Below are 22,286 nucleotides of genomic sequence, written 5' to 3'. Positions count from 1 at the left end.
CTAGCAGCCTGGAGAAGAGTCAAGAGCTCTTTTCACCAGCTCAGCAGCTTTCTCTTGGGCAGAAGGGCATGTGCTGGATTTTTTTCTCCAGCACTGTCAGTTTTCACCTCAATCTCTGAGCCATTGCCAGCAGGCAAATAAAAGCTGTGGTAGCTGCAGGAAGCCCTATTGATGAGCTGCTTCAGGAACTATTTTTGTTGGTAATGAACCCTGAACTGCACTGAGGTCTGGAAGTACAGCCTGCATTACACTGCAGTATTGGGAACCAGGAAGCATCCCTCTTTTGCCTGCAGTTACTTTTAATGTGCAGGAATCACAGAGCCCTGAGATGTAAGCACAAATCTGTCTGGCCAGGACATCAGCACAACCACTCCTTCCAGACTGCAAGAGTTGCAGTGGCAATTTGGTTTGCCTTCAAACAGCAGAAGGGACTCCAGGCTTCTAGAGGTCCAGGCCATATTCTAGACCCAGCTGTCCTAACTCAAGCCGAAAGCTTGCAGTGCATTTGCCATTTGAAGTGGCACTTCTCAAGAGAACAGTGATGCTCTCTCTTAAAGGAGTGGAGATGTCAGTCAGTCTCTTGCATGATCAAAAAAGCCCAAAAGTAATCCTCCTTTGCCTTCTTTCCCTCTGCATGCCACTAGAGGGTTAGCCGAGCTGATAGGCTCCTTCTTGGCTTACACAGGAGCAGAGGAGACAGCCAAGACTATTCAGTCAGAGACTTTTCTTGAGAGAACTCACGGTTGCTTTTGTTTTCCAGCTCCTCCCCTACCACTCCTGTGGCTGAACAGGTTGCACATGCCCCTCTTGAGGCCAGGTTGGGTGGGGCTTTGAGCAACCTGGTCTCATGGAAGGTGTCCCTGCCTGTGGCAGAGGGGTGGAACTTGATGATCTTTAAAGGCCCCTTCAAACCCAAACCATTCTGTGAGCACTGGTTTTCAGCTCCTCAGATGATTTGGTTTCCCTTTTAGCAGAGACTGCAGTTCTGTGCTTGCATGGTTTAGGAAAGGTGGCAGTGGGATGCTGTGCAGAGCAGATGAGAAGGGTTTGGCTGCATTCACAAGGAAAGGACTTCTCACAACAGACCACCTGCCTCTTTGCTCTGCATTCTTTTTTCTGGGTTGAGTTACAGGCAGAACTCCCCCAAGTTATGGAACTAAACATCAGGGCAGGTATGGGGTGCCAGAGAAGCACAGAATCAGTCAGGGTTGGAAGGGACTACAAGGACCATCTAGTTCCAACCCCCCTGCCATGGGCAGGGACATCCTGCCCTATATTAGACTGGCCAGAGCCTTGATTTGCTAATGACATGGCTTAGAGTTGGGACGTGGTGTAGTGCTGACTTTGCAGTGCTGGGGCAAAGGTTGGACCAGATGATCCTGAAGGTCTCTTCCAACCAAAGATGCTCTGTGATTCTGTAAGTAACAAAACTTCTCTTGCCTCCACCCCCAAAACATCTTTTCTTCTGAGCATAATGTGACTGTCAAAGGTTTCAGTACACATTGCCTTGCACTGAGTTTGCTTAGGCATCAAATCACTGAGTTGAGCTTAGCTCAAACCATCCTGATCATAGAATCAAGCAGGCTGGAGGAGACCTCCAAGCTCATCCAGTCCAACCTATCAGCCAGCCCTGTCCAATCAACCAGACCACAGCACTAATTGTATAGCTTCAGCCCAGTGTGCACCTTTGGAAGCTAACATATGGGCTAAACAGTCACAAAGCTGCTTTAAAATGGGCCATTTTACCTACCTGGGCAGATAGAAACCACCACCTTCTTGACTGCTTGCCTAGATGGAGAAATTGCTGATACCCAGAACTGTAATAACTATTGATGAGTTTTCCTGTCAAGAATGCTTCAGGAGCTTAGCCTTCAAGAGCCCCCTCAAACCTCATGTTAGCTCAAGGAAAAGAGGTACTCACAGAGAGGGATTTGATCCTGCTTCCATCTTTTTTATGTATGAATTCTCTGATCTGTCAGTCCTGCATCTTACAGGGAAAAGCATCCTCTCTCACAGTGAGCCCTCAGAGAGGGCAGCACAGGACCCTGTGGGCAGATGGACAAACATATGAGGAAGCTTGAAGTCACTCCTGGTCTGCAAGAGAAGAGCCTAACAACTCTTCCAGAACAGAGTGATCAAAATACCAACACTCAAGTGCTGGGACATGAGGAAGTCCAGAAGAATAGCAACCAGGCTTCTTGATGATCCATCTTCCTCTTTCCTGCCAGTGCAGAGGTGAAGCTCTACAGGCACATTTGCTAATCTGTAATTAGTGGGCTTGCATCCTGAAGCAGTTCAGGCTTCCACCTTCGGGGAAGTGACTGTGATTGCTCCAGGTTTTGTTTCCTAACTGCTTTCACGGCTGTATTTCTTCTCCAGCTGTCTGTCTGCCTCCAAACCCAACAAATCCTTTCCTCTTCCCTGGTGGTTTAAATGGGGGTCATTAATTTGGCACTGGAAGCAAACCCACCGCTGGATTTGAAACAAATAAGGAGTCTCACTCTATGGCCTTGACACGAATTTACTTCTCTCTCAGAGACCAGCCACATGTACAGTCTGTTTGGCACTCAGCCCACCTGATGGGGTCAGAAGCTTCTGGTGAAAGGAAGAGGGAGCAGCTGGGCACGAGGAAGGAGGGACAGGAGCCTCTCAAAGGAATATTCTGCCAAGTGAGTTTTTCTGTCATCAGCAGCTGATGCCCCCTGAGAGCTCCCCACCCCCCACTGTGCTACAGCTGTGCACCCATGCTCTGAGGCTGGCAGCTGCCAAGAGGTAAGGCAAGGTATAAATGTGTTTGTATGTAGTGAAAAGGTAACTAGTACCAGAGGCTCCTCTGTTCTTCCCAAACCAATTGCAGCAGCAGGGACATGAGGCACCTGAGAGGACTGCAGGCTGGGAAGGTGAAGCTCAGTCCTGCTAGATGCCATTGATGATGCTGAACAAAGCTTTTCCCCTGTGTAAGCAGAACCTGGCAGCTTTTGCCTAGAAGCTCTGGCCCGAGGGGCAGAAGTAGTTGAAGGATGCGCACAGCCTGCATGAGTAAAGCTCAGACAAACCTAACTCTGGCAGTTCCTCCCAAAGCTGAAAAATCTCTCCATGCCTTAGAATCCTCTCTTGCTGGGAAGGGGGGGACAAGGAATGGTTTATAATTAAATGTTATTTCAGTTCTATTGAGATTTTAGTGTTTTCCAAGTGGCAAAAAACCACTGTGTTTGACCTGCTAGATCTGATTTTTATCACCAAAACCTTACTAAAATGCTGCAATGGGAATTTTTATTGCCTGTTTATATACAGGGTACTACTAATTTTGCTGATGAACTGTGGCTTTTGTAGTTAAGTGCCAGCATTACCTGACATGTTACTGCAAGTCCAAGTGCTACATTTTAATCTGTATTTTGGGCATGCCCAAACCTACTCAAACAACAGAATATAACAGTCATAAAATCACACAATGGTTTAGGTTGGAAGGGAGCTCAAAGCTCAGCCAGTTCCAACCCCCTGCCATAGGCAGGGACACCTCCCACTAGAACAGGTCACTCAGGGCCTCATCCAGCCTGGCCTTGAACACCTCCACAGCCACAATCTCCCTAGGCAAACTTTGCCAGTGTCTCACCACCCTCACTGCAAAGAACCCTTTTCTAACATCCAGGTTCATTCTCCCCTCTGCCAGTTCAAACCCATTCCTCCTCCTCCTGGCATTCCCAGACCTTGTCAGTAGTCCCTCCCCAGCCCTCCTGGAGCCCCCTTTGGATCCTGGAAGGCCACTCCAAGGTCTCCTCCAAGCCTTCTCTTTCCCAGCCTGCACAGCCCCAACTCTCTCAGCCTGTGCTCAGAGCAGAGCTGCTGCAGCCCTCTCAGCACCTTTGTGGCCTCCTCTGGACTGGCTCCAACACTTCCATGTGCTGCTTGTGCTGGAGGCTCCAGAACTGCCCCCAGGACTGCAGGTGGGGTCTGAGGAGAGCAGAGCCAAGGGGCAGAATCCCCTCCCTTGCCCTGTGCCCACACTGCTCTTGCTGCAGCCCAGCACAGGGTTGCTGTCTGGGCTGCACTCACACTGCAGGCTCATGTGGAGCTTTTCCTCACCCCAGACCCCCCAGGTCCTGTTCCTCAGGGCTGCTCTCAGCCATTCCCCACCCAGTCTGGATCTGTGCTTGGGATTGCACTCACCCAGGTGCAGGACCTGACACTTGGCCTTGTTGAATGTCATGAAGTTGGCCTGGGCACAGCTCTGCAGCCTGTCCAGCTCCCTCTGGATGGATCCCTGCCCTCTAGCAAGTCACTTGTGCCACACAGCTTGGTGCCATCTGCAAATCTGCTGAGGGTGCACTGATTCCTCTGTCCATGGCACAGACAAAGATGTCAAACAGTACTGGTGCAGCACTCACCCCTGAGGGAGCCACTTGGCACTGGTCTCCAGGTGGCCATTGTGCCCTCGATCACCACTTTGCCTGCCACCATCCAGCCAATTCCTTACCCAGCAGGTAAGGACCCAAGGTACAGTTACTGGATGACTTTGAATCAGAAGGTGCTGGATGACTCTTCCACTGTAAATGCAGGTCTGCATCCATCTAAACGTCTACGGACACACAGCCCACATGTTCCAGCCCAACCATCTCAGGAGTTGCCAGGGTAGGGTGAAGAACAAGGAGAACAAAACCGGCCAGGTTGTGACTGAGCTCCCAGAAAAGGCAGAGCACCAAAGATGGCAAAGCCTGGAGCAAGGCTGCACACCAACCTAGTCAGGCACTTGGAGGCAGCCATCTAAATCTACGTCTCCATTTAACCCGGGTTTTGCTTTCAGCTGCTGCTTCACTTCGCGTTGCCAGCCCCGGAGCAAAAATGAAACGCAAAAAAGTCAAAAGCACAAATTAAAGTCGTGAGCCCGAGCTGAACTCACGGAGTTTGCAAAGGCTGTTAGCGTGTCTGGGGGATGAGTGCAGTCATTTTGTCACCCCCTCGCCTGCTGCGGCTGGACCTTGCCGACTGCCGCTGCCAGCCCTCCCAAACGTGAGTCAGGCCACGCAAAGGCCCTTCTCTGAAGCGGCTGTGCCAGCCTCCCTCTAACATTCAAACAGCTCATGCCGCACCGTGTGCCAAGTGCTTACCCAACCCCTGCCTGTGAGGCCTGCTGAGTCCTTTCCGGGGCTTCCTTCCTCTTCAGCAGCTGCAGCAGCATCCTCCCTGCCGCCCGCGCCCCGAGCCGGGCACGGCTTTGACCCTGGTATCTGGGAACAGGGCTATGGAGAGGCAGGGAAGTGGCTCGTAGAGCACGAAGGAAGATATCTGGAGGTTAGAGATTATCACAGTGCTCTGTCGTGTGCCCTGAAAAGTAACCGACTAACACGAGCCAGCCCGCGGGGACGACGGTCTGCGTCCGCAGGCTGGCTGCGGGCAGCCGCTGAGCTGGGCGCCGTGCAGACCCGGGGCAGGGCAGCGGGGACCCTGCCACAGAGGAGGGGATGCTGCCTCGGGGTGCCAGGGCCAGGGCGGCACCCAGAGGGGAGGATGTCCCGCGAGAGGCACAAAGAGAAGGTGGAGGAGAACGTCCCTCAGACGGCTTCAGCCCAAGGTCTGGGACAGTGTTTCTGGGGGAGACCAGCGGCAAAACGAGCAGGCAGCACGCCAGGGATGCGGTGCACGGCAAGGACGGCTCTGCTCCCCGAGCGGCTGCGGGAGGCGCCGAAGTCCCGCACCCTGCCTAAATCTGTACCCCACCGGGCCGGTCCATGCTCACACCCCTCCCAACCGGGAATGCCCGGGAGCGCAGTGGTGAAAGCTCCGATGGCTCCAGCCCAGCGGGAGTGGGGATGGAGGGCTCGGGCTCGTTCCCCTCAGCGTGCGCCCCGCCGTGCCCGGTGCGCCGTGCCCGGTGCCCGGTGCCCTGTGCCCGGTGCCCTGTGCCCGGTGCCCTGCGCCCGCCGCTGCCCGAGGCGCGCTCGGCCCCGGGGCTCCCCGGGCGGCCCCTCCCCCGCGGCGCGCGGCAGCCCCGCGCCACGCTCGCGCCTGCGCGGGGCGGTGCCTGCCGAGCGCTGCTGCCGCCCGGCGCCGCCGCCATTTTGGTGCTCGGCTGCGGGAGGGGAGGGAGCTCGCCGGAGAAAGCGGGGCCCGGCGCTTTGCCTCCCCCGCCGCGCTCTGTGTGGCGCCGGAGCGAGCTAACTTCGCCGCCTGCCCGGGCCGCCTGGCTTTGTCAGACGCCGCTGCTCTTCGCCGCTCGCCCGGCCGGGCCCGCCGCAGGCCTGAAAGAGAGGCGGGAAGGATGCCCTGCACACCCCGCCGCTGAGGGAGACTCGGGGCCCTGACCGCCGCGGCCGGCCACCCCCAGCCCAGACGCTCCTCGGTCCTTCGCCTCCGGCGGCACCGACCTCCCTTTTCCCTTCTCCCCTTTCCCTGGGTTTCCTATCTCCTGGGCTGGGCACTAGCCGCTTCCTCCTAGCCCCCGGCCCGCTCCGCCTCCGAGGCCTCCTTGTCCAGGCCTTCCCTTCTCCGGGTCTCTTACTCCGCCTGGGCCTTCGGGCTCTTCACCTTCCTTCCCCCCTTCCCTGCCCGCAGCCATGTCGTCTGCCGCTCGTTTCGATTCGTCGGACCGCTCCAGCTGGTACGTGGGCCCAGTGTCTCGGGCGGAGGCGCAGACGCGGTTGCAGGGGCAGCGGCATGGCATGTTCCTGGTGCGGGACTCGTCTACCTGCCCGGGGGACTACGTGCTCTCGGTGTCCGAGAACTCCCGGGTTTCCCACTACATCATTAATTCCTTGCCTAACCGCCGCTTTAAGATCGGCGACCAGGAGTTCGAGCATCTGCCTGCGCTGTTGGAGTTCTACAAGATCCACTACCTGGACACCACCACCCTCATCGAGCCTGCGCCCAGGTGAGTGCCACCCTCCCACCGCCCCTCCCACTGCCATCCTCGCTGGAGGGGGTGCCGTAGTCCAGCCTCGTAGCGCCAGGGGCTTAGCGTCGGATGGGAGGCACGGAGGAAACGTTTGGGTATGGCCCTTGTTTGAAGCTGTTTCTGACAGTGGTCCTCCTTAGCACTCCGGCCGGATCTCGGTGACCGTTCCAGGTTGCTGTTGTAGTCACATAATCAGTTTCGTGGATGGGGTTTGTCCGTGCACTGCGCGTAAGCGTTTGTAAAGGTATTGTGCACATCTCTACCGCTGACTATAATTGCCTCGCAAGAGGGTGTGGTCGTGCTTTGTGTCAGCCTTTTCTTCTGGTATTGTCCTTCTGCTCTAGGATGTTTGGGAAGCTGGTTCGTAAGTCTCCTCAGTGACTGACATACAGCGTCTGAGTTTTAAGTTGTGTCTGCCCCTGCACCCACACCGATCGCAGTAGAACAGGCATTTCTGATTAGACTGCTTCCTGCATTCTAGGGCAGCATTTCCCAGACTTCTAGAGTGGCTTTTCCACCCTCAGAAATGTAAACCGTTTGTTTCTCACAGTTCGGCTGCATCTATATCTGCATACTGTGTCCACTACGCTGAGAAATGCTGCCCTGAGAGGATGGGAAAATGTGACTTGGCCACACTCGTTCTTTGTCTTATTCCAAACACGGGTCATACCTGCAGCTCGCATCAGTAAATTGCTTATCAAGAACTCTGGAGCATTTTCCCTGTTTTTAATTTAAAAAGTGTTTCCCGGTATCTTATTCAGAGCATTTGGGCTTCTGGGACAGAATAAAGTGAAATAGAAGCCAGAAAACAGACTGGTGCTCTTATAGATTATCCTACTATACTTTGCAGGTTAGCAAATTACTAGGGGGAGAGAATAACTTTGAGGTTTGTAGCCAATTTAACCTTGGCGTAGGTCAGTTCTTAATCACTAACTTGTCAAAGGTTGGCAGTAGCTTGTCAACTTGAAAAACTCAAATGGTCAAGAAGCTGTCGGGTGATGGGAGGGATGTGACAAAGCACTCGTGTCAAGAACTCCCGAAGCTGCTGAGAAGTCCTGTGGGTAGTGATTGTGCTGTGACTGGAAAGATGGGTGAAGGGGGGGAAATAATTTTTACGGTTGCAGGAACACTTAAATGGAGCTGCCCAGTGTTTTGTGCATGCTTGAACTTGTGGAGAGTTGGGAGGAAAATAGTCTGCACTGGAGCAGTCTGTATGCTTTGTTCTCCTAAGCCTGGATGCCGTTGTGCCTTTCTGGATGTCAAAACTTGTTCTTCATTATTCGTAGCAATGACTGACGTGGCTCTCTCAAAACCCTTTAGAGTTGGCTGTTTCTACCTGATCACTTGCTGTTTGTTAGGAGTCCAACATGAGCCGTTCCTTGAGCGTTCAAGTCTCTCCTTTTCAGGGTTCTAATTTCGTGTTGTTCTCTGCATACAAAGGCAGCTGGGAGCCGGCCTGCTGCGAGCTAACCACCCATGGCATTGGCTAGGTGGTTTTCTGTGCATGACTTTTGTTCTAAGTTCTTCTAGAAAAATCAGTCAGATGATAGATGGCTTGAGATTCAGTTTGAAGGAAGAGAGTGGATGAGAGGTAGTGTTTCCAGATTGTTATTACTGTTTCTTTTAAATTGTAGTTAAAGGCCTGGATAGAATGAGGCAGGAACGTGCTTCAGAGCTGTTACTGCTAATTCGTAGTTCTCTGGCATTTCCAGGGGAACACTGAGCTCAGATGCTTGTGCTTTTGTAGGCTGTTGATTCTTTAATTAAAGTACTCTATGGAGATGTGGCTTTCATGGTAGGATTAAGTAGTTTGCTGTATATAATCATACAACACTTTTAGCTCTGGGGGTGACATTTTAAAGTTGTAAACCAGCTGAAAACTCACTGGTGTAAGCTTGTGTCAATAGCAAGCCCTGACTGTCATTACATGTTCCTGAGCTCTTGCTTATGCAGAATAACTGCTCTCTAAGGGGTTCTCGATGCTCCCAGCTTTTTTTTGGCTGCAGCAGGGTGTCTTGAAGTCTGAATCTTTCTGTTTGGAGCTTCAGGCATGCCGTGCAGAAATCATAGGGGTTTGCTGTTTGTCTGGCTTTGCACGTGCCAGGAGAGAATGGAAGTAGGCTAATGACATGCATTCTTGCTATCATAGCCCAGATAACAGCTACCTGCTCTGGCCTAGATACAGGAAGGCTTCTGACAGCTGCTTTGAATAAAACTGATGAAGAAAGGAGATTGCAGTGAAAATCTCATTTGATGAACAATCTTGCATGTTACCCCCAGACAAGGAAGAGACTGTATTGGACAGATGATGGGCATAATAATAAGCAGCAATGTGAATAAAGGTCATGCTGTGGTCAATAAGGCAAAGAAAGATTTCTAGATGGTTAGCTTTTAAATTTCTCACTCCCTTCTTATCAGTGGATGCAGTTACTTTGTATTGTCTTTTATGAAGATGTCACTTTCGGATCGTTAGGCATTTAAAAACACAGTAAAGATAAGTACTTTGAAACTAGTAGGATTTTTGTTATTATAAAATCTCTTTGAGAGTTGAAGTTGTAAAAGTAAGTTTAGGGAGCTGAATTCCATGTTACTTTCCTGAGAAGAAGGGGAAATGGTGTCTCCTAGAAACACAGGAGCTGCTTCTCCTTTCTTAAAGAAAGTCTTCAGTATAAATTGCCTGCCTGTCCTCAGTTCTGCATCTGAGTAGTACCATTTGGTGAAGAACCTGCCGTGCTGCTAGGCAGAAAGACTCTATGGTCTTGTAGCTTTGAGTTAGAAAACTCTTTATCATATCCTCTTTTCTGTTTTCCACTGTGCTTCCTCAAGCATGGAGAGTTACTGAATTTTTTGGAAGTAGATGCTGATATGATGGACTAAAGAGATTCTTTACGTCTGGTAAGAGCCCCTCCATCCCATCACCCAAAGAGTTTTAGTTTTACGTATCGTGACTGATAACTTAAGCTATGGAATTTATCCTGCCTTAAGACCCTTACAGCAATGCATAGTGTGTGGATGAAGATCTTGCATTTTTTCTCCCAGTTTTCTGCATCCATGATAGATTTTTATTGGGTTTCTGGGGAAGCTAATCTGGGATTTAGTTACTTGAGAACTGAAATGAAATTACATGAAATGTCTCACAATACTTCTGTTACAGAGCTAACTGGTGTTCCTGCTGTAAAGCTGATACTCAGCTTAGTTCCTGGAAATGCAGAGCAATAGCTGTGGCTTACACCAAGTCTCTTTTAAACTTAGGTATCCAAGTCCACCAATGGGATCTGGATCTGCCCCTGCCATGTCCGCCACAGAAGAAAACATGGAGTATGTTCGGACTCTCTATGACTTTCCTGGCAACGATGCTGAGGATCTTCCATTTAAAAAGGGTGAAATACTGGTGATTGTAGAGAAGCCAGAGGAACAGTGGTGGAGTGCCAGGAACAAGGATGGTCGGATTGGGATGATTCCCGTTCCTTATGTAGAAAAGCTAGTCAGATCCCATGGGAAGCATGGAAACAGAAATTCCAACAGTTACGGTATTCCAGAACCTGCTCATGCTTATGCTCAGCCTCAAACTGCAAGCCCTCTTCCCTCGGTATCCAGCACACCTGGAGCGGTGATCAGTCCTCTGCCTTCAGCACAGAATGGACCAGTCTATGCCAAAGCTATCCAAAAGAGAGTACCCTGTGCTTATGACAAGACTGCGCTGGCGTTAGAGGTAAGGTTTGCCGCTCAATCTACTCCTTTGCAATTAGTTTCTTATATTACAAACCAAAAATTGTTAGTGGCAAAGGTGGTGTGGATGACTTCATATGGAGCCTGCTTATCTATGTTGAGGGTCTGAAAAGAAGTTAGCTTATATTCTGAAGAAAGATCTGCAAAAATTGCTTCATCTATACCACTTCCTTTGAGAAAAGTGGCCAAGTTACTTCAGGATCTGTGTTCATCCTCACTTCTTGCCTGTTCAACACTGCCAATTTCTCTCAAGGGTGGTGGAGTGTGTACCTCCTGCTGTGGAAGTAAGTTCTAGTGAGAGGATGACATTGCTTCTCCACCTAATCTTGGGGAAGGAAAGAGATGCTTCATTAATCATTGCAGCATTCCAGGTAAGGAGTGCTGATAAGTCTTTCTGATACTATACTGTAGTGTGAGGTGCACCTGAGTTTCTGGTGCTGAGAGATTAAATCTGGGCAGAAATCTGTCAGAAGTAGTCGAGTCCATTTCGCTTTGGCTGTTGAACTGAGAAACCTTAAGTCCTAAATAGGGAGTGAGGGGAGTAGACGAAAAGTGTAGCGTAGCCTCTACATTTGTGTTGAATCTTTAGTGAGTTCTGTGCTTGCAAAGGCATTTCCTATTTTTATTAGGGAGGACGTTAAGATTTTAGAGCTTTATGGTTTAAATAATAATTCACATTGCAATTCCAGTCTTACTGGTGTAAATGCTGGATTGAAAGAAGCTTTTGAAGCTATATCCAAAACACTGAGACTGTCACGTTTACATGTAGGTGATACTGAAGGCTTGTTAACCCCTAGGTAAAAATTGTCCCACCTGGAAAAAGTGCTGGTCTCAAAGATGAGTACTTTAAGAAGCAAGTGCAAGGAAACAAGCAAAGCAAGCAACAGCATTTCAGCATAGGAAATAGAAGGGGATTCAAGAAGACTTTGGATTTTTTTCTGTTGATTTCATTCAGTTGATTTGCAAATTAGACCTGCTACTTTGCACTGAAATTTGAAAGGTGACTTCCAGTTATTCATAGTATTTGCCCTAAGTATTTTTCCTCCTGTGTTTATGAAAGCTCTACAGGTGATTCCTCGTACAGAGTTATGAGTTAAATACAGATCTCTGGAATTTCCATGATTCTTTTGAAGTCTAGCAGCCTGTTATTGGTGAACAGTGTGAAAATTGTCATAGAGCAAAGTGCAGATTTACTGCCAACTGCATTGTGCAGAAGAGTCTTGCCAGAACTATTTAGGTTTCTGAAAACAAAGCAAGGCAATAAATTGATTTTGTTATGCTCTCAATGTGTTGTGGAATTCAGTAACTTGCTTTGCTGCAGGGTAGCAGAACCACTTGGAAGGATGTCTCTCAACAAATCCATTTTTTGACTTGCTCTTTAGTGACCTATTTAATACCATCTTTTTAGCTACTCTAGCATACCAGTAAGCTGAATTCTCTGACCAACATGTAGGTTTGATTTGACCTCTCAAACTGGTGAAATTTTGTCAGAGGGATGCTTCTCTTTTGCTGAATTCTGATCACCTACTGTCTCCTGTCTTTGTCTCCTACCATTGCTGTATTTTGTTGTCTTAGGTAGTCTCCTTTCTTTGCCAAGTGCACATCAGCCACACTGGGGCTTCTCGAGAGTTTTCAGAAGTAGAGCTCTGGGAACTAAATATTTTTGCTGAAATCTGTGGTTATGGCTTCTCCCTGTCTGTGCATAGGGAACTTTAGCAGCCTTAGTGGAGCAATATTTTTGTCACATCTGCTCCTGAAGAAAAAAATCCAACTTTGTATGATCTTCCTCAGCATGCCTGACACTTGCTGGGCCAAACCTTGTCAAGGCCTTGCATGTCACTAATGTGAATCATTTGAGGCTTCTGTTTTGTAAGAGCAGCGAAAGTAGCTAGTGGTAGAAAAAGAACAGGCAATGGAAATGTTTGGGGGGAACAGTTAGTGGCGTTCTTTCAGGAGAATGGTATTTGGCAGTACTCTGCAGTGGCCTAGGTGTACTCTAAATCACAGTTCAGCTTGTACAGGTAGAACACCTTGTTAGTGTAATGGTGTAGTGCCTGATAGTGTAATCTCATTTAAACTGATAAAATGATGTTAGAGCCCTAGCTCCATGTGGTCAGCACACAGACAGTACTTAAAAGGAAGAGAATACCATCTGGAGTAAATAAAGCTATTGCGTAGTAATCCGCCTCACTTCCTTTTAAGTGGAGGGATGTCATTCTCCTGCTTCAGCTTGAAAACGGGAGCAGCTCTCTGCTTGTGAGGCCAGTTTTAATATGCCACACTACTGTTTATATAAGCTGTCAGAAGTTCTCCGTAAGGAAAACAAGATGAAGATTCATAGCCTATTAGAGAGGAGCTTAGTTTGTAAGGAAGGGATCATTTATTGAAAAAAAAATTCTCACATGAAAAATGTCAACCTAAGGAAAATCTGAAGCTTCAGTCTGCTTGGCTGGGTGATAGTGGAGTGTTTCACGTTTGAGTAGTCTTTAACATGTAACAGTTTAGGGGCAGCTAGAATGTAAGGATACCAGTTACTGTGACATTTATTACCATTTGGGCCATGCAGGGCTAAAAGGATTTAGCATTCATCTTGGTGTTTGTGAAGTCACTAACATCTAAGTCTTGACTTGGTGCTACTGCATTAGATGCTCTACTTTTACTCTCCAAAATGAAAAAATAAATACTAACCTGTTTGTAGGCTAAATAAGTTTTTGGTGCAGCTACTACCTTAAAGCATACAGTTGGTGTACATACAGTTAGTAAAGCCTGTGGTAAATTACATCTATTTGTATGATTAACACAGACTGCTGTTAGTAGAGTTAGTTACCATGGCAGTTCAGGTTTAATGGTTTCAATGAAATGAGCAAAGTCTGCAGTTTCTCACTACAACTAATGAACTCTACTGCTAACGTGTGTAGTATTTTCATGGGTACAGCATGAAAAAACCCAACACAAACAACTCAACCACAAAAGCTCCAAATCCAGCCAACAATCCAGATCTGTGTACTTGAGTACTTTTAGGCAAAAAGACAATTTCCTTCATTTCTGGTGCTCTAGAAGCCATCACATGAAGGACAGGGGATACAGTGTCCTTCATTTATTGGTACTAGAGCCCTACATTACAGGGTTAGGTGCTGTATTAAACCAGCACATGATGTGTATGCCGTGCCCAGTAGACAAGACCTGGTGTCAGCTTATCTCTTGGTGGCTGAGTTCTTCTTTTGTTGATCCAAAGTAGTTGGTTATTTGCTAACTTCTACACAACAAAGTTATTTGTGTCACTAATGGTGAGTAAAAATTTCCTTAAGAATTAATGAACTATTTGCAGGTTGATGAAGGATATGAACAATAAATTCTTGTGAAAGAAATAGCCTAATTTCCTAATTAAGAAAGTTCTACTACTAGCACATTTTGGCCTACTTGTCTCACCTTTCTTTGAAGAGGAAAAAAGTTAACTGTAACCTAATTGTAAGGAGCTCAAGAGAAATAACTGTAAGTCAGTTATATAATTATGGTGAATAGGTACTTATTTCACCAAAACATATCACTGACACATTAACAAACTGGGTATGTTTGTCACAGTTAAACTACTTCATACTACAATGCTGGCACAGGTCTAGAAAAAAACATCCCTGAACAGGCACAGCATCAGAATTGAAGAATAGATTAGCTGTGCTTTGGTCTCTTGGGTTCTTGACTTCCAGTACATCAAGCATCAGCTGCTTCAGTGTCACTGTCCTCTCTACATTGCAGCTGAGCTCTGCCTCTTGTGGCTGAGCTTTATACCTTCTGGGGACAGTGGGATATCAAGTCACTTAGTTCTGAGCTTGTTCATTCTTCCTCAGAGCAGGCATTTGTTTTTGTACTAATGGTAGTGTTACTAAAGAAGGTGAGTTGTGACATTAGGATAATGGCTGAGATTTAAGTTTGAGAGCAATATGTTTTCTATAGCTATCAATCCAGTGATGGAGCTGAAATGATGATACAGAGTTTTAATCTGGTTTTATCTGCTTAAACTTACATTACAGAACTCAATCAGCCATAGAACTATTAACATAAAATTGTTGGAGTGTCTGTGGAACGTGTTGAATTGGTTGATTGTGTGACTAAAATGGCATGCAGGAAACCTTTTACAGTGTATGACTCAGCTTCAAATGGAAGACAGGTATGGAAGAGTCTAGAGTGAATGAAGAAACCCTTTCTGACTGGCATGTTCTACAGCTTGTGTTTCCCCAGGGCTTTGAATTCATGCTGTGACAAGGATATAATGAAAGGATGCTATCTGAATACATTTAGATTTTTATCGTTTGGGTGGAACCAAATGGCTGCATTTCAGAAGTGTTACTCATTTCAGCAGTTGATACTTCCATCCAGTGCTGCTGGCATGCATGTGAATCAACTTCTCCGAGAGATGCTGAGGCAGAGGAAGCCTTATCCTAATTTATATATAAGGGCTGTGAGCTGTCCAGAGTCATACAGGAAGCTTGAGGCAGAGATGAGAATAGAGGCAGGTCTCCTGACTCCGTCCTCTGGCTAATCATAAGGCAATCCTCAGAGTCATAAAGCATGCTCAAGAAAGTACCACTGTAAGTGATGTTAGTGGGAGATCACATCCCAGCTGACTGTATCCCACATGCTTTAAAAAGCATTTGGCAAATACTGCCTTAAAGTCTTTGGGGAAGAATACATAGAAGGGTTACTTGACCACATTCTTCTAGACATTGTCAAAGTGGAGGTCTTCAACACAAGATCTATGAATAATTCTATCATAGCATCAAGATTCCCTTCCCAAAAACCCTTGTCTCAACTTGCTGTTTCATTTAATCTTCTCAGAGGAACTGCTTTATTTTTTAATAGCATAAGAGGCTATTCAGAAGCTTCATTAAAAGAAAATCCACTCATAATATAGCAAATCAATTTACTGTTCCAGTCATTCTTGGTGTGCAGGAGTACTTTTTAGGTGGCTTTTGTCAGCCAGCATTCCTAATGGCAGGTACTGACATGGAGCAACTTCGAAGAACGTTTTACATTGTAATCTACAGGCTGGTTGTTGCCAACAATAGAAACGTGTTGTAAATATTTTGGTTTACTCAGCTGAGGCAAGACTTCCAGGCCTATTCATCTTGTAGAAACCATTCAGAATCAAATTGAAGAGTATCTTTTTCTGGAGCTTCAAAAGGAATGACAGATTGATCACTACAGCATGTGGCTAGAATTAAATTGCCACACTCAGAATATGCAAGTCCCTGTCTTTGATCCAGTGTACTATAGGGTTTTTTTCTTCCACTAATAAAACAAAAGTGTTTGAGAGTGGATTTGGTCTACAGTGTGGTGCCAATGCAGTTCCCAACAAAATTTTAACTGTTGTCCCATGGGCTGCCTCATCTTGAACTTGAGTTTAAAAACGCAGAGCTTGGATCAGCCTTCAAGGGTTATTTAAATTTAGCAGTGTAACACTGAGTATTTATAGATGTTATCAGCCTTTTCCTAAGAGGCATTCTTAAGGTTCCAGTTTAGGTCATCTTAGTGCTATTTAAAGCTTTCTCTAGCTTTTTTATTCAGTGAAAAGTCTGACAAATTGTGCTTTTGAGCAAATACACAAAAGCATGCTGCAGTTGTCTGTGAAGAGAGGTGAAAACCAATCAAATTCATACTCTTTGTGGTAACCATCAGTGTATAGCTACTTAGGAGTAGGTTTTCACCTCTTAAAAGCACAAGATTACAGTTGGTACATGTGTGAGAGTCTTGAGTTTGACTGGGGGCAGATGGCATATGGACAACCCTGTAACTTAATGTCTAATTTCATTGCAATATGTGACATGAAGTTTAAATCTCTAAAAAGAGTTAGGGAAATCTTACTTTGAGAGATATCACAGTTGGAGAAAGTTTATTTTGAGAGCTATGACTAACAAGGACTTCATTATAGTATTTTAAACTTTAAGGGTCCTTCCTTCTGAGCGATCTGCAGGAAGTGTCTATTAGAGTAAGAGTAGCTGGTTTAAACAGGCTTCAGGTCACCTAGTGATGTGCTCACTGTTTTGCAGACTCAGTGTTTGTTTCCTTAAGGGAAAATACAGCAGATCTTGCCTGCAAAAATCCAATGTAAGCCCCTTGGTCAAGGTCTTTAAACTGCTCGCATCAGTTCCAAACTGAAATGCTGTTTAGATAATGTAGACAGATTGTTACACACACTGTATCAGGACTACCATCTAGTTTCTCCTTGAAGAACATCAAAGCTAACGAGCTGTGGATTTCACAGAAGTAGCTTGAGTAGGCTGCGATTCAACTACAGAAAGCTTGGATGTGGTTTAAGTAAGAAACTTACCACTGTTTGCCATTGGTCATAGCTGATTCCACCTTTTGTGAAGTTGGTTATTAGCTGCTAATGGCATTTTTCTAATATTTACCATAGTTACCCAGAGTAAATGAAGTAAACAGGAAAGGAGGTGTAAAGTTAGCTGCTAAAACAAACCACATGTTCAGCTACTCTGGAGGGAGAAAAGACTGTTTAGCCAGTCTGAGACATGACTGGTCACACTGGCTATTTTGCTTTCTAAAGGAACCTAATCCAAATTCAGTTCAGGAGTTGAACAGTTAAGAATATAACTTACAAGAATATCAGTGAGCAGTAAGAATATGACTGAATCTGGACATCTAATCCTCCTTTTGAAAGGTTGAGATTGCTTGTGCCTGCCCTGGAAGTGTATCATTACTGTAAAAACTACAGAAGCTTCTTAGGCTGTGGTAATTTGAACTAGAATTGAAAGTAATGTTTGGGGGTTTGTCTGTAAAAATTTCTCTTTGAAAAACTACATTTCCTCTGAAATAAAGCCACTGGTGCTGCTCAAACCAGTAGGAATTCTCTGCCCTTTGTGTATCTTATTACCGATGGTAGCTTTAGTAATGGTAATTTGTATCTGAGCTAAATATATTGCTCAATGAAGCTGTAAGCTTCCCTGTAGGAAAAGGTGTAGTTGAGCCATTTGCCTGGATGTGTAAGTACACATTTGCTTAAGAGCCTGCAAAAGCCTGCAGACAGCATTAGCACCTTTAGCAGCAAAATGTCAGTCTTTGTGTGAAGTCACGGTAGCTTTGCCTCTCACTTGAGCCCTGTGCTAAGAAGAGAGTGGGGGGTTGCCTCTAGTGGGCTTCTCTTTTGCTTCTCTTCATTTGCTTTGTACCAGAAGCGAGGTCCTCGTGTGTGATAACTTCTTCTTTCCTTTTCATTCTGCAGGTTGGAGATGTCGTGAAGGTGACAAGGATGAACATCAATGGTCAGTGGGAAGGAGAAGTCAACGGTCGAAAAGGGCTCTTCCCATTCACGCATGTCAAAATCTTTGACCCTCAAAACCCCGATGAGAACGAATGACTCCCTCTGCCGATGCACACTGCTGCTTCCTTTTCCTGGCTACCATTAGCGTTGTTTGAGGTGCGGTGATGACTTAACGGCACAGTGCTAGCATTGCCCATTTGCCAGCTTGCTGCAGTTTGACGGTTCTTTTAATATGCGTTTGGAATACATACGACTGAAGTCACTGCCTGACCTTCATCCCGTAGTCGTGTCGTCCAGGACTTAGTTTCACTGTTAAACTATTGGTCTGGAGAAGACTGAAACAGTACTTAGCAGAGAAGTATGGGAAGAGAACCTTTCCTGTTGACACTTCTGTGGACTTTTTCTGGCTTGCTCAGTAGGAAGAGCCCTGATTTTAGATCAAACATGCAACTTGTGCATCACTGTCCAAGAAAAAGCAACAACAAAAATGCAATGTTGGGACTGAAGAAGACTTAGTTTTAAGAGAACCTGTCCTGAGGTAGTACATTTTAAATGATGGTCTCTTTAAAGGACAATAATTGAAGGTTGTGTATTCTAAGCAGTTGTATTAGAAGCTGCTTTTCTCTGTTAACTCTTAAGCTTGTTGTTGACCTTCCTGAAACAGTGTGTGCTAAATGCAAATAGCCATTGAGCTGTGTTGAAGCTGAGGCATTTATTTATGAGGAAACTTAGGAGGGGTTGATACTTGTAACCTGTTTTTGACATACCTAATGTGTTTCTGTTGATTTTTGCAAGCACTAACTGTAGAAAGTGAGCTTTAAAGGGAAACTTTGGCTTGGTCTGCATCCAACTCCTCTGCAGTGCTGAAGTGTAGTTTTGCTAGCATAGAAGTGCTTGTCACCAGGCTGTTACTTGGTATGCAGATTGAGCAGATTGCTATGGAGAGGTAAGAAAGGAGCAGAACAGAACTTCATAAACACCAATAGAATCCTCTTATTTAAATGTACACATTTATATCCATTTCTCTATGGGCTCCCTTCTCTCTGTTTCCTAGCTATGCCAGCCCCAGCTTGCTAAAAGCTCCTTTTCAAACAGTCTCTTCATTCTAGAGTGTCTCCATGTTGCTGTGCTGCTTTTCCAGAACTGTTTTCATCTTTTTTTCCTTGCTCTTTTTCCTTGCTTGCATCCCAACTCCTCTGCATGCTGCCATCTTTCTTTTTTTTCTTTTTAAACCCATCCAAATGAGTTGGCTCTGGCTTATCTATGGCCCAGACCCCTTCCCATCCCAGAATCCTCTAGAAAATGGTTAATTGGAGTCAGCTGCCTGGGTTCCCCCATGTGATAAATTAATGCTGAGGCTGGAGGAGGCCATCACAGGTGTCTACTCTCTGTAGAGCTTCTTCCCCTTGTTCCTACATAAGCTATATTGCTGTACTTGTACTTAGAGTGGGGAACTGTATGGCTGCAGCTAAACAAGTCCAGCTCCTGGCACGCAGGTTGTGGTGAGCCTGCGTGCAGGGTATGAAGGCTCCCGTACAGCGGGATCCTGTGCCACTGCCTTCCCATCATGTGCTCTGGAGGTGAACTGGAATGCTCTTTTTACAGTCATGGAATGCTGAATTAACACAATACCTGTCTGCAAGGACTACGACTGCAAAACCTCCTGCTTCAGACAGCCCACTTAAAAGCATCAATTGTAGCAGAACCTCATCAGGTGTTACAAATGTCAAATGCTACAAGCTGTTGTCTTGAGTTGCAGCATGTTTTCTTGTTGATCTGTGTTGTGTGATCCCAATAAAAGCACGTTGTTCTTAGCTTATGTGGAAGTGCCATGAGATCCTTCATGGAGGGCACTGAAGAAATGCGGAGGTGGCATTTGCAAGGAGTGCTGGGGTTTTTTAAGAGGTCTCTGATCATCTATTAGCTGTTCTCTGTAGTATTGATCAAGTGGCTGGCAGTCTAGTTCTTGTAGAGCATTTTACTACCAAATTAACTGTGAAGTAGAGTAGCATTGACTGAAATGTTTGGTGCTGTAAGAGTAATTCTCGACAATAGGCATTGACATTTTGTCTTGCAAAGAAAAGCTATGCAGCTCTTTTAACTAAAGAAGGCCAGGCTTTTTTTTTCCTGTGCCCCAACTATCCCCTCAAGTTTACCACATCGATTGTACTACTGAAAGTCATCTTCTGAATACAGAAACTGCACTAAACTCAGTCTGCTGCAGAGAAATCTTAGTTCAGACCTGACCTAGTTAAAGGCATATCTTCAGAAGACTGGTTGTAGAATTCTTCCTTTGCATGGTAAATAAATACTGTGACATTTGAAATCTTGAACAACAGCTTTTAACCTGGAGGGTTTTTTCGCTGAAATCTGTCTTGACTCCTTCCCTCATTGAATAAGGTATAAACTTTAAGCATAAGCATTGGTTTATGTTCACTTATGTTCTGAAACCGCAGAAAAGTGAAACATTTTACCTTGAAAACTATGCAAACTTTGTGTGCAGTGGCATCTGATGATACAAAGATAAGAATTCTGACATGTCTGTGGACCTGCTTCCAGGCCGTGGATGAGCAGTGCTCCTTTGAGTGGCAGCGGCGTGGTTCAGGGATATTCAGCACCCTGACCAGCCCAGGCTGATTGTAACCTTGCTGCAAAACGTCTCTGCTATTTTGCTACAAGACAAGTATTTTTCTATAAAGACTGTGTCTGCTCAGTTTGTGTTTCTCTCTGAAGGACTCTGGGTTCCCAGTCTGTTGTTGCTTGCTCGCTGTGTGCTGTCGTTGCTTTCTGCAGCCCCTTCAAGCCGAGTGCCCCCCACTGGTGTAAGTGCTGGGTGTTTGAGGTGTGCTTACCGTGCCGCGCTGGCCCTGCCCACTGCCTTCGGGCTGGGCACCACTAGACCTCTTCTTGCTGTTGACCTAGGAGCTGCTTTCATTACCTGGTGCCACAGGAGTTAGCTACTGTGACAGGCTTGCTGTTGGACTTCCTCCACTTGTCTACACGTGTACATAGACGTTGAAGCCTCTGCGCGATCTGAAAGGGGGAAGGAAAACTGTTCTGATCAGTGTCCAGCACTGGATAAGCGCTAATTTAATTCTTGATTGTTTACAAATTGGGAGAGAGCAAACAAAAGGAAATGTCCTGCTTGGGTTGGGGCTCTGAGGAGCATTGTTTTTTTCAAGGGACAAACAGCATTCTCTGTGCCATTTCATGTGCCTGTAAAGCAGGTGTTTTACGTTGGGAAGGAGTGGGGCTGCCTTTGTGTTCTAGTCAACTTTTCAAGCGTTCTCCTCAATACCTGCATTTGGAAAGTGAGCCCTGCCTACGGGACTGCCTTTTGGGACCAGTGAAAGCATCCTTGTACAGCTGCCCTTTTTTGTTTCTTTGTGTCAGACAAAAGTGTTTGGGGACAAAGATGCAGTGGCTGCAGTGGGAAAGGTGGCCTTGTACTTGAGACAGTCTTCACTGTGTAAACTTTGAACCACGCTCTGTAATTTAAAGACCATGATCTCTTCAGGCAATAATATTAAGTGTAAGCTTTTAAAGTTTATTTTGGGGATCATAGGTTGGTTTATTTTTTGTGCTACAAGATTAACAGTATTAAATGAATTATATTCTTAGAATACATGGAGTGTCTTTTCTTAAGATTAGTGCCTTTTTGATTTCTTACTCCACTGATCCCATAGAACTGGTCCCAGCGTCAAGCCACTGTTTGGGTTTATTTTTTCCCCAGTGCCCTGTTTGTACAGTCTAAATAAAACTTGCCTCGACTTACAGTATTATTTTTGTTGTCTTCAGTCTGAAAACTTGGAGGATATTGGCAGAGTATTTAAATCTTTACTCTGTCGTTGTGCTGCCCTGTTTTGAGGGTGAAGGGGAGTGCCAGCTGCAGGCTTCCAGAATCAAAAGGAAGAATTAATCAGGAGCAAATGCTGTCGCCAGGCTGAATGATGCTCTCCTGTGTCATCCTTGTGCCTCTTCTTAGACTGCTGTGCTCTGGAGATTCACCTGAGAAAAGATGCATCTCTGGTTCTCCAGGTTCTCACTGGCGCCTCCACCCTCACCCCTGGGTGCTCTCCTCTCACTGTGTCGAATGCTGCTCTTTTGCCAAGGCTTTTGCAGGTCTCTCTACAAACCGTGACCTTCTCTTACTGTGATCCCTGTGGCTGCTGCTGCGAGCGACTGCTTTATGTGGCTGGCTTGAATTTAGCTCAGTCCTGTTTGAGGAAGGAGCAACCTGCAGAGTGGAAGGGCTGCCTTGGAAGCTGTCAGCAGCATGAGGAGAGCTCTGCAAAGCTTGCATTGTGTCCCTGGGCTCTCTAGGTGTGTGCACAGCCTGGTCTTTATCTTCTCTGGAGTCCATGTGATGTTAATAAACATTCATAGCCAACTGCA

The 22,286-nt window shown here is 46.3% G+C and overlaps 1 protein-coding gene and 1 long non-coding RNA gene across 2 annotated transcripts in view; one reads left to right on the top strand and one right to left on the bottom strand.

Annotated features, from left to right (window-relative positions):
- Window positions 1-6,707, bottom strand: part of LOC135188717 (uncharacterized) — a 9,671-nt gene extending 2,964 nt beyond the window's left edge. Inside the window, exons 1-3 of the long non-coding RNA XR_010307797.1 lie at window positions 6,497-6,707; window positions 5,106-5,283; window positions 1,922-2,045 (exon numbers count right to left, since the gene is read on the bottom strand). This is a non-coding gene — a long non-coding RNA (uncharacterized LOC135188717). The remainder of the gene's footprint in view (window positions 1-1,921; window positions 2,046-5,105; window positions 5,284-6,496) is intronic.
- On the top strand, window positions 6,048-22,286 carry CRKL (CRK like proto-oncogene, adaptor protein). The gene is made up of 3 exons (XM_064168338.1): window positions 6,048-6,865; window positions 10,142-10,601; window positions 17,853-22,286. Exons 1-3 carry the CDS (start codon window positions 6,552-6,554, stop codon window positions 17,985-17,987), a joined length of 909 nt encoding a protein of 302 aa, XP_064024408.1. The 5' UTR covers window positions 6,048-6,551; the 3' UTR covers window positions 17,988-22,286.

This window comes from Pogoniulus pusillus, chromosome 30 (genome assembly GCF_015220805.1).
Source record: "Pogoniulus pusillus isolate bPogPus1 chromosome 30, bPogPus1.pri, whole genome shotgun sequence".
NCBI classification, from domain to species: domain Eukaryota; kingdom Metazoa; phylum Chordata; class Aves; order Piciformes; family Lybiidae; genus Pogoniulus; species Pogoniulus pusillus.
Note: the sequence above shows the minus strand (reverse complement) of the source record. Positions and strands in the feature narration are given on the sequence as shown.